The sequence below is a fragment of the Balaenoptera musculus genome, chromosome 8 (genome assembly GCF_009873245.2).
Source record: "Balaenoptera musculus isolate JJ_BM4_2016_0621 chromosome 8, mBalMus1.pri.v3, whole genome shotgun sequence".
NCBI classification, from domain to species: Eukaryota; Metazoa; Chordata; class Mammalia; order Artiodactyla; family Balaenopteridae; genus Balaenoptera; species Balaenoptera musculus.
The window spans coordinates 24,617,659-24,630,613 of NC_045792.1; the positions used below are offsets into that span (position 1 = coordinate 24,617,659).

General features: G+C 37.3%; 1 protein-coding gene across 5 annotated transcripts in view; it reads right to left on the reverse strand.

The window, feature by feature from the left end:
- Window positions 1–903: 903 nt before the first annotated feature.
- ELMOD1 (ELMO domain containing 1) overlaps window positions 904–12,955 on the reverse strand; it is a 110,176-nt gene continuing 98,124 nt past the window's right edge. For 3 of the 5 annotated variants that reach the window (XM_036859183.1, XM_036859184.1, XM_036859180.1), the window contains one exon: window positions 904–3,313. In XM_036859183.1, coding sequence (XP_036715078.1) covers window positions 3,141–3,313 — 173 coding nt within the window. In that variant the 3' untranslated portion in view covers window positions 904–3,140. The remainder of the gene's footprint in view (window positions 3,314–12,955) is intronic. The other 2 variants (XM_036859182.1, XM_036859181.1) reach the window with 1 other exon arrangement.

Genomic DNA, 12,955 nt, shown 5'->3' on the forward strand with positions numbered 1-12,955 from the left:
TTTGTTTCTAGATTAGAGCAGTTACTTCTGTCAAGCTCCCTGAAGAGTCAGAGGCACTGCTTTGTTGGAGTACGTGTCACTACAGCTCAAAGTTTCCTAGATGTTGTTATGGGCCTAGCTGACACTTTCCATTTTGTCTGTCTCTTTTTTTCTTCTCTCCATCTCCCATCCCCTAGCCCCACACTCCACCAACCCTGATCCCCTCCTCATTCCTGTTCAGTTTGGATGGCCCCCTATGTTTATGGATCAAGATAATTTGTGGCCATGGAGTTTGATGGCCAGGTTTTATTTCCCCATTGCTGACTTCCTATAAGCCCAGCCTGTTCAGCTGACCTTCCATCTCAGACCAAGCCCATAACTCTGATGGGTCTTTAAGATTTTGGGTAGTATACATCAAAATGTCTATGTCCCTATGATGTATTTCTCCTGCCAGAAGTTAGAAAGTGAAGAAATTAGGTTGCATTTGTCTAATTGAGTGGTGGGTGGATGATCCCTACTTATGTCTGTCTCTTTGTCTCTCAGTCACCTAACATCTCAGTTTCCTCAAACTGTCCCAGTTCACCCTATTGTCCTAAAGAAATTATTAACAACATCTTCTTTTTCTCTCAAAAGTGTCCTGGTTTGGAAGATATATCTTCCAGACCTATCTTTTAGGTCTGGTATATATTTAAGCTTCATTTCAAATAGAAAAGATGGTACGTTACCAAGCAAAAAATATTTTTTTCTGTACAATAACAAGAACTGTGAGAAGGAAAGTCAGATTGAAGTCATAATTTTCAGAAATGGTGCTTCAAAGAGTTTTCTTTCTGTAGTGCAAACTGGAATGTGTTTTTATCATAGCAAGTAGTATTTTGAAAAACTTGGTAGAAGCATGCTACATAATTTACATTTTAGGTGGTCAACTCTTGTTCAATGAAGTATAAGCAAACTAAAAATGCTCAAGGGAAAAACACAAAGACATCACACTTTTTTTAATGGCTTGAAAGCTTCTCCTCTTTTTTTTTCTCACCTCACTTCATATTACAGGATATAATGCATCTTCCACAAAGAGATGCAAACAAGAAATCTAATAATACTCAGAACTAGAAGGAGCTGGCAGAGTTTGTTCATCCTAAAATTGTGCAGCCATGTTAAGATACAATAGAGAGAAATCATTCAAGGAGCTGGGAGGGAAAGCTCCTAGCTTTGTTACCATCAACTATCTCTACTTGAACAGAAGAGACATGAGCTGGTATAGATGCCACATATTATCAAGCCATGTCAGTGACACAGGACCATAGTGGATAGGAAGAGGCAATGCATACATGCGGCTTCAAAGGCTGTACTGAACATGGAAGAACACCTTCATATATAGCAGCTACAGCAAATTCAGGGCTCTCAAGACAGGCCATTTACTGGGTTCACAAATTCTCACTTACTCTGGAGAGGAATATATATTCTTGTCACTACTCATGGTATATATCATGCTTTAACCAACTCCTTCCTTTCCCCATTCTAAGAAAGGACACAGGGCTATAAAAGATGCAATGCAAAATCCTGCCACCTGGCATACAGCTGAAAGGGAAAGAACAGCAAAATCCCAGAGGAGCTAGAATGGACCAGGAAACAACAGGCACCTTAATGTTTTCTACATCAGCTGTCTAGCAGTAGACAAATCAGGCTTCAGAGGAAGATGCAAAGAAAAAGCTTGATCTTATTCTTTCATTAAAGCAACACCAGGCCTCAAGATTAGTTAAATAAAAGCAGTCTCTCAGACATGACATACTGTAATTCACACCTGATTACTCTGAACGATGGCATGATTTATATACAGCTTCAGGTTGTCTGTCTTTGACATTCTACCCACTCACATATCTGCATGTTCAGAAGCTGTACAAGCACAAAAATATTAAAATGAAATCCACTATACATTATAGTAGAATGACATGTAATTTATTCATAACTGAGTTAGGCAGTACTCAAAATTCACTTAAATAAGCAAGTGAGTACACAAACATCTAATAATACTAAAACTGATAGCCTGAAGGTATAAAACACCATGGGTATGAAATGCCATGGTAAATACTATTCAACAGACTACAATCATAATTAATTCCAAACTAAATCTTGGTTTTTAAAATGATTTTAAGCAGTTTTGAAATGACTTGATTTTGTTCTCCTTCCAAGCAATTTATTTCTTCCACTGATAAAAGACAAGGTCATTAGTTTCAAGAAATATTACAGAATGACATAGCTCAGGTTCTTCTCTTGCAACATATTTTCTTGCAAATTGTTTTTTATTATTACCTCTTGACATAGACAACAAACCAGACAGCACTCAGTGCCCCAAGCAAAGATGCCTAGATCAGAACAGTGCCAGGATGTAACTCTGAGTTCAGCAAGAGGCAGACAGTGAAAAAGCTTTTGGAGCTTTTGCAGTGTGCATGCTTCTTTTCTGAGGCTCCAAGCATCATAAACATATTTAGGCATCCAAGCCAGTAAAATTATGGGAATAAAATAATTTGATGTCCAGATGACTATGCCACAATTACAACTGGGGGTAAATTACAATATAATTCTGTGGTACTTCAAAAAAAACAGCACCTACCTAAATTTGCTTCTTGTTAGCCTCGTTACATTTTCATGAAGTGCAGCAGTATTTGCAAGAATGATTTGTCTTATCATGTGTCTGTTTGTATTATTTTCAAGTCATACTTTATTGGAATGAGGTCCAAGCCTGGCTTGAAGAGCTAGCAGCTATAGTCATGAAACATATCAATAAATTAAAAGGCTTTCACAGAACAAAATTCAGCTAAATCTTTTACATATAAAATACAGCTAGAGAAATACAATTCTTCAACACTAAATTATGAGGGAGAGGAAGCCAATTTAAAAAAATAGAAAACTCTCTCCATACCAGGTGTCAAGGCAAGATGTAACACTGCATGATGCCACAATATGAGCAGTCACTGGGTGACAGATACTGCAGAAATTGTGGTATTTGGGGATCTGGTAATTATGACGAAGATATGAAAACACTGTACCAACAGGCATGCATACAATCACTGTGTGCATTCAGTGTGTGAGCTGGGACCTAAGCAGAGATCTAACACAATAATGAGGCACTGTCCTGGGGTATCCATTAAAACCAGTGTGGGTGATTATATGTTGATTAAACCTTCTGAGGCAGCAAAGTGTGGGCACAATGCCATGTCTGGATTCTGCAGCTGTTTTATGATCCTCTTGCGGAATTTCTCCCGCACACGATTAAATTCCATTATGTCCATGGGGTCCTCTTCAATCCAAAACTTATGAAACTCGTGCATCAAATAGCCTGTTAGAGATAAGACAATGACAAGAATGCAAGGGAAAAAATCTTTAATCATATTCAAAATCACCCTGAATGCTGAAAAAGATGTCAGACCAACTAACAGCAACCATGTTACTCAAAGACAAGATCAAAATACAGCAAATACTACTGTTAAAATTACTTTTTAAAACCAGTGCAGTAGAAGTTACCAACCTGCAAGATTTTTGCAATTGGTCCTAGAATTATTCTCACTCTGCTCAAGCAGGAAGAAAAATCAATTCTGCCATTTCTAGAATATGAATAACAACTGGAACATATTTTGAAAGGTTGACAGTAACTACTTCATTCTTCACCGCCTGATTAAATTAACACAATGGTGTGATTTTTCAAAAGTACTCCACTCAGCCTTTTTTCTCTTGATATTTGATTTGAGTAAAGTTTTAAATTACCCTGACAAATCAAAAGAATGCATTCTGACAATCTATTCTGAGACAATAAAAACTGTAAATCAACTCTGAACAATAGAGTGGTCATTAAACTATATGCAATTGTTAATAAGACATCTTTGCTCTGAAGCATAATTTCATATTCAAATACTTCTTTGTCTCAAAAATGTTATGTGGATTGGGAACATTTTTGGAATAAATGTTAAATATTTGATATGAGAACCTACTTATCGTATTGTTTCCCCACTGTACCCCTCCCGCCTCATTTAGAATTGAAATGTGAATAGCTTTTTAAAAGACAATAATAGGTATTTGCATGTAGTAAAGCAAAAGCAAGCTCAAGTGTCTCTATAATAAGAAAAAAAGTATTTAAGGAAATAATACTAGTTAGAAAAATGGAAACCAAACATTACATAAGCTTTACTTTGTCTTAACATTAGAAGGCAGTAGAAGATAGTTCAGAGGAAGGATTCTGGAGCCAGAAACCTGGTTTAAATCCTAGCCCTTCACCTTCATGGGAAGGAGTAAGCAGCAGAGATGACAGAGGGCAGGGGAAGAAAACTTTGGAACAAATATACTCAATTCTAATAGTAAAAAGAAATTCAATAGCTGTTGTTTTTCTGTTAACTAGCTACTTATGGGATAACCTTTAACATAGTTCCACACGCAGATTTTTTAAAGCCTGTATTCATATCTCACTGTAATACAAAATTAGAAATGAACTTCCTTCCTACCCCCAACACACACTGCCAGATGTGAGTCTAATTCCACAGACTTACCTGGTTACTCATTCATTACATTGTTAAGTATGCTTGTACATCTTTAAGTATACGGTCTTTCTCTTCAACTATAGGAGGAAGGGTAGTAAGGAGAGAGAGAATTTATTTTATTTTTTCTTTGGGTTGACTCATTTCCTCTAGGCTTGGACTGCCTCTGGGCTCTCTACACACATTAACACATTTTGTTAATCTGTGTTAACACAAGTTAACATATTGACTGCTTTTAACATCTCAGATGGGAACACATACCAACCCTCACCCAAATGCCTCTGGGCTACACCAGCCAGGGCCCACTGCCACTGTAGTGAGAACGTGACCATATCAGAGAAGCCCCAGATCAGAGGTATCAGCAATCCCAGGAGCCATCCATCTGTCTCTGATCCATCTGATGCTTGGATTCCCTGTGGCAGCACCCAGTCTTGAACGTTTCTGATGACAACACTGACATTAGCCTGGTCCGTGAATGAAGAACCTGATTCTTTAGAGGTGCTTTCTCACACTGGGCCAAAATTTCTTGCCCCATATTTCTTGGAACAAATTCAATCCTTCTCCAACTCAAGTATCTGAAGTGCCCTTTATGCCATGAGGTTAAGCATCCTCATTTCTTCTTACCATTTCTCATATGCCATGACTTGGAGTCTGTTTATCATCCTGGTTGCTTCAGCACACACCAACAGAAATTCTTTCCTCTCATCTCAGTATATTATTCAACCAAAAGAATTCAATCATCTATCTATCCTAAAGTATCCCAAGAATGGCATGAAGTACTTGTAAAAAATGAAGACCCTCCCAGATTCAACCAGACATCGCAGTTCAGTAAGATGAATCTCATGTCACTGAAGTTTGAGATCCATTGGTTTAGAAGATGCTCTCTTTTTAAGTTCCCTTGGTTTCTTTCTAAATGTTATAATTTTTATGGTTCTAAATAAAATCTATGATCATTTATAATTTCTTCTTCCTTGCTATATAAAATACACACATAATTTTCCTGACTTTGCTTCTGAGCTCAAATAAACATACCTGACCTCTTTTGTATATAGAGTCAGGTTTCCAATACTGATGAATTAAAAGCATCTCATTGGTATCTCATGATTAATAAGTTATTTACCCCTATTGACAATAATATGTAGGCACTGTGAAAAATACTTTAATGAGAAATTCACTTTCCACAATGTACATACTCACTCTAGAGGTGATCTAGGGTAGCATAGTTTTAGAAGAATACAGATCCCTTTGGTTTCACCATTTTTCTACCTTACATGCAACTACAGGAAAACATTTTGAAAGGTTTAAAAGACAGGCTATGAGAAGAGTAGAAGGGAGAGGCGTGGTTAATAATCTAACACCATTCTCCTTCCTCTCAAGACTACAAAAGTCAAGGTGTAAATCTTGCAAACTGATTCCCTAGGACTCTCTCTATCCCACCAGAAAAATAATTAGACACTGTATAACATGATTTTAACCAAAATGTAGAAGTGGTGGCTTGGCTTCCAGGGTACATATCATAATCATAAAACTCCACTCATTTATATAACATTACAGAGTGTTCATAAATTCATTTGGCCAATTGATCAGTTGGCCCATGTGCCAATTAACAAATATGTAACAGGTACAAGAAAAAGGTAGAGTTCTTATGCCCCCCAATTCTCAGTTTCTTGGAGAGGGACCAGGGTAGACAATTTCAGATGATGATTTGCTAGCTAAGGAAGCTAACAAAATGGCATGAAGAGCAGAGGGAGGAAAGAGGGGTCAGGGTATTGCTTATAGTCTCTTATTCTTACAGCAGCTTTATGGAATAGGTAATGCAGATGAGGACATTGGGTTTAGAAGAGATATTTGAATGGTGTACAATCACACAATTATAGCTGGAAGCTGGAAGCCAGTACCTGAAATCAGCTGCCTTTTCCAGTGTACTCTCTTTTTCTGGTTCTTATTCCTACTGAATAGTTCCTTCTTTTGAAGGTCAAAGAAAAACTAATTCTTTTTTCTCTTCTTGCTATTGTACTTCCTTCTGCTCACTACACCTAACCTTACTTTATTTCAGTGCAGCTGCCTGTTCAGTGGAGCTTTAGATTGAATGTGATTTTCATAGCATACTGACTTGGCAGGGCAGTGCTCACTGAATAATACTGTAAAGTCAAAATGATAGACCTATTATATTCTTATATTCTTTCACCTAGATGAAATACCTGTTTGGAATAATAATTTGGCTTTCCAACCCAAGACTGCAGCATATTTGTTGTTGCTTGAATGTGTCTTGGTTTTGCTTCACTGCATTCGGTTAGTAGACTGCAGAGACACAAGGACACAGGTAATTGCAAGAATATTACAGAGAAGAGGTGCAAAACTGATCATGTCTGATAGATGAACAACGAATTCAGGGCACAGTTTGCTTCTTCTAGAGAGGCCTGAGTCCCTCTGCCTCACCCCAATCCACAGCGGGATTGCTGCTGTTTCTAAAACCTGGTGAGGGCCTTAAAAAAAAGTAATCCCACTGCTTGCTTACTCACCCAGGTTAAGATTCTCTTGGAAGCCTATCAATTCAGGTCAATGCCAAATTTTTCCAGAGTAACTAGACTTCCTTTCTCCTGAAAAGGACACCAGCCAATATTTTTGCCTCCCATCCATCCATCCATCCATCCATCCAACAAATATTTACTGAGCACTTATTCTGTACCAGGTTCTGTGCTGTGGATATAGTCGTGAACAAAACAAACATTCCTGTTCTTATATGTCAATTCCTATGATTCTAACTTTGAGTCTCTCCTGCAAGAGCTCCCCACTGTAGGCTCTGATTTTCTCCTTAATGCTAATGAATCCCAAATCTGCCCTTGTAATTCTTCAGAGCTCCACAACCTTATATTATAATGCTCACTATTCATTAGAATGCCCACTATTTCCAAAAAGGAACCCACCCCTGGTATACCTAAAACTAAACTCATTCTATTTTCCCTCAGAATTGCTTCCCTGGCTTCCCTAAGGAGCATGGTAACTATAGAATAGGCTAAGTATGAGGGGTAGAGAAACAAAGCAAGGGATCCTATTTATCTACGTTTATGCTCTTTCAAATGGCTTACAAAACTCTTTCAAGATATCCCCCTTCCCCATTCCTGCTCTTACTACTGTCATCTCTAGACACCCCTCCTCCCACCCCAAATCCTATGCTCTATTCCTTGAATCCACCACACTGTTTGTCTTGTGGCCTTTGCCTGTGCCACTCCCTCTCTCTGGACCACTAGGCCACCACTGCTATATTTCCTGCTACCTATTTTTCAGTTCTCATGGAAAGTGGAATTTGCTTTAGGAAGCTTTCCCTGACCCCCAGACTGAGTGAGATTTTACTTCTTCAATAACAAAATTCTCCCCCACCGTGTTTTAATTATTTGTTTAGATGTCTGTCTTCCTCAACACAGCATCTGATCTGTAGTAAAACCTCAATATTATTTGCTGGAAATGGTCAGAATTGTTACAGGAGTAAATATAATCATCTAGTTGTCAAAGTAGGAGCTGTAATCACAAATGTAGGGGACTTACATTTTCCATTAACAAGTCATAAAGATGTATATATTTTAAAATTTGCTTTTTCATTCAACTTAAACATAATTTATTTTATTTAATTTTTATTGACGTATAGTTGATTTACAATGTTAATTTCAGGTGTACAGCATGATTCAGTTATACATATGTATGCCTATTCTATTTCATATTCTTTTCCCTTATAGGTTATTACAAAATACTGATTATAGTTCTCTGTGCTATACAGTAGGTCCTTCTTGGTTATCTATTTTATTTATAGTAATGTGTATATGTTAGTCCCAACCTCCTTATTTATCCCTCCCCACCTTTCCCCTTTGGTAACCATAAGTGTGTTTTCCATGTCTGTCGTCAGTCTATCTCTGTTTTGTAAAAAAGTTTGTTTGTATTTTTTTGTTGTTGTTAGATTCCACATATAAGCAATATCATATGATATTTGTCTTTCTCTGGCTTACTTCATTTAGTATGATAATATCTAGGTCCATCCATGTTGCTGCAAATGGCATTATTTCCTTCTCTTTTTATGACTGAGTAATATTCCATTGTGTGTGTGTGTGTGTGTGTGTGTGCGTGTGTACATATATACATATATATCACATCTTCTTTATCCATTCATCTGCTGATGGACATTTAGGTTGCTTCCATGTCTTGGCTATTGTAAATAGTGCTGCAATGAACATTGGGGTGCATGTATCTTTTCAAATTATAGTTTTCTCTGGATATATACCCAGGAGTGGGATTGCTGGGTCATATGGCAGCCCTATTTTTAGTTTCTTAAGCAACCTCCATACTATTCTCCACAGTGGCTGTACCAACTTACATTCCCACCAGCAGTGAAGGAGGGTTCCCTTTTCTTCACACCCTCTCCAACATTTATTATTTGTAGAGTTTTTGATGATGGCCATTCTGACCAGAGTGAGGTGATACCTCATTGTAGTTTGATTTGTATTTCGCTAATAATTAATTATGTTGAGCATCAAATTATACATAGAGTCAAATAGTTTAATAAGTCTTGTTACAAAGAGCAAACGAAAACCCAGCAACACTTCCTGTCCTAATTCCTGCTTCCTTAAAACAGCATTTCAACTCTTCCAGCTGATTCTTTGATTATTGACCTCCATAGCTCTAAATAACATATTTTCCATTGCTTGATTTTTTGACTTCCCTCATCTTGAAGATTCTCTTCTCTTTCCTCTCCTATCCTCTCCCCTCCCCTCTTCTCCTCTCCCCTCCCCTCCCTTCCCCTCTTCTCTTCTCTTTTCTTTTTTCTCTGATAGATTTCCTGCTTTCTGTACCTCACTTATTCCTCTTAGGATTACTCTCTTATTTTATGGAAAAATATATTTCAGGAGCTTCCTTATAAAGGTACAAGAAGGTAAAATGTTTAAGACCTTGCACTCAAAAAAATGTGTTTATTCTACTCCACACTTAATTGGTAAGTTGGACTGGGTATAGAATTCAGAATTGGAAATCATATTCCCTTAGATTTTAAATAATATTTGGTTAAATTTTTGAAGACATTATTCCACTCTCTTCTAGAATACAGTGTTGTTGTTGAGAAATCCAATGTCATCTTGACTCCCAATTCTTTATGTGACAGATTTGGACATTTTTAGAATCATCTCTTTCCTATGTATTAAAATTTCACAATGATATGGACCTGAGTGTGAATCCATTTTAATCTATTATCCTGGTGCTTACTAGTTTAAATATGAAAAGTCATCTTTCAGTTCTGAAAATTTTTCTTCATTTATTTGTTTGATTCCCTCCCCTTAGTTTCACTGTTCTTTTTTCTGGCACTCCTTTTATAAGACTTCCAAGAATGGTCCTTTAATTTCTCAACCTTTATTTTCTATTTTTCATCTATACTTACTGGAAGTTTTCAACTTTATCTTCTAATCCTTCTTGGAGATTTCATTTCTGTTATCTGATTTTTAATTTCTAAGAACACTCTTTTATTCTCTGAATGCTCTTTCTATGGCACCTTGTTCTTGCTTCATAGTAGCAATTTCTTCTCTTATCTCTTGGGGATATTAATGATACATATTTTTGAAGTTTTCTTCTCTCTGCATGGTTTCTGTTTCTTTATAGTGGCTTTATTTCTGCCTGTTTTAGACTCTCTTTCATGTCTGAGGCTTTCTTTACTGTCAGTCAGATTACCTACGTATGATTGCTCTGTATGTCCTGGACTTTTTCACAACACAGAGGCATCAGATACCTTACATGGTGGCTCATGCTTCCAAAGGCAGTTCAATCCCTGATCTCTACATCAAAGCCTTTTCTTTAAAAAAACTTTTTTATTGATGTATAATTGTTTTACAATGTGTTAATTTCTGCTGTACAGCGAAGTGATTCAGTTACATATATATATATATATATATATATATATATATATATATATATATATATATATATATATACACACACTTTTAAAAAATATTCTTTTCCATTATGGTTTATCATAAGATATTGAATATAGTTCCCCATGCTATACAGTAGGACCTTGTTGTTTAACATTCTATATATAATAGCTAACATCTGCTAACCCCAACCTCCCACTCTATTCCTCCCCCAACCCCCTCTTCCTTGGCAACCACAAGTCTGTTCTCTATGTCCATGAGTTTGTTTCTGTTTCATAAGTAGGTTCATTTGTGTCATATTTTAGATTCCACATATAAGTGATATCATATGGTATTTGTCTTTCTCTTTCTGACTTCACTTAGTATGATAATCTCTAGTTGCATACATGTTGCTGCAAATGGCATTATTTCATTCTTTTTTATGGCTGAGTAGTATTTCATTGTATACATGTACCACATCTTCATTATCCACAGATGAAAGACTTTTCTAATGTAGCTCTAAAAGTCACATAGTGTCAAATCTGCTTATTCTCTTGGTCAACCAACTGGTCAGCCCAGTTGGGCTGGGTGAGAGGAACAAAAAACCTACCTTTTAATGGGAGGAGTATCAAAGAATTTGAGGACATGTTTTTAACCATCACACTCAAACATCTGGTAATACTTGGCTACCTGTAAATATTTTTTACTAAATAAAAAGCCAACTGGATTAAAAGCTGATTGGAAGCTCTGAGCACGTAGGTAGGGTTTGTTGATGGTGAGCATGACTGTAGAGTGATATGACTGGGCTGCTTCACTGAGGAGACCCAGAGGTCAGCATCTTCAGCTATTTTCTCTTGGGATGTTCAGATTTCAGAGAAGGCCCTTGTCAGTCTCTTGCCAAAGTGATAGGAATTGGGTAGGAGAAGGAGCCTGGGTCTCAGTCTTCATCATCACTTTCAGTATGGTTTGCCATCAGCTGTACCTGATTCTCATCAGACCAGAGACTCTATTTTTCTCTCCCTGTAAAGTACACCAGCCTCTGCTGAGGAGGGGGAAGGACAGAAGCTGTCTCCTGGGGAAGGGGATTTAAACCTCTAAGAGCTTCTTAACGTATTTTCAAGCAATCTTGCTATTTTTGGTCTTATTATGTTAACCCTCATTTCTGAAATATCTAATGCTGCCAATTCTTGAACCTTTTGGGGAGTCCTGTGGAATAAATCAGGTTGCTTCTTACCTTTCCATGCCACCTGTTAGGGATTTGCTCTCTCAAGACTACTAAATCATTTACCACTTAATCTGTTTTCCAGCTTTAAAAATGAGATTTTCTTGCTTTGTTTCTGATTTTTATCCTTGTGGGTTTATGCTTTCTTAGGAAAATCCCTTTCTATTAACTTTAGTGGAATTTCAGAAGGGAGCATAATGCATACACTAATTATGTCATCTTTAACTGGAAGTCCTGCTTAAGCAGATGTAAAAGAAGACAGAATCCTAGATAACATAATCACTATTAATTTAGGAATTTAGATAAAGTAAATGGCTGTTAACTTGTGACTTTATCACATTTTAAAATTGAACTGGGGAACAACACTCTCCTGTGGTAGATTTGGGGTGGAATGATTGTGTTTTAACCATACTTAGAAAGAGTGGCAGACCTGTTTAGCAACATAACAGCAGAAAAAAGGCTGAAAGAAACATAAGGAGAAGAATTTTGAAATTTTCTTGCTAAGAAAGCTCAGGTACGAGGCCCTCAGTGCAGTAAGCATGGTTTAAATGGTTTAAAAGACATTTCTCCTTTAAATTGCTTAGGTTGCTTGAAGACTTGGTAGACTATCATTCTATGTTCCTCCAAACCAGTTTGTGTCTGACCAGCAAGGATCATAATGACACACAGCTACATTTTAGAATTCTGCCTCTAAAATTAGAGAATAGCATCTGAGGGCTCTACTAAACGGTCTTGGTCTTTATCTTCTGAAACCTCAGCACAACAGCAACCCCAAAGGATACCCCTCAGGCAAGGACAACATAAGGCTCTGGTTCAGGGTCAACAATACTTCCCTCTACTAGCACCTACACTTAGAAAGGGCTGCAAACACTACCCTCTGTAGCACTAGTAGTGGTAGCAGTAAAAGTAATACCAATGACAACTCTACCACCATCTATATCACCCATTAAACCACCACCTTCTCTTTCTAATGTTCACTGAGCAGTAACTATGGGACTAGCTAATAAAAAACTTTTTATCCTCATCTCATTTTACCTCCATAGCAGCTCTATGAGGAAAGGACTCCTTTTATAGATGAGATAGCTGAGGCTTAGAGATGGTAGTTAACGTAGATCTGGGAGTCAACTCAGGCTGTCTTCAGAGCCTGCACTCTTAAGTGTTATGCCATGTTGGATCAGAGGAAGAAAGACATCTCTGATGTCTTTAAGTTAGATGGGAAGTTGATACATTGAATATTTATTAGGCAAGAGCTGGGAACGAGGAAAGATTCATGATGCCTGAAAATATGTGTAGGTTGTGAATGAGAAAACAAAATCAAAACCAAAGGAGGAAGTTCAAAGGCTCCA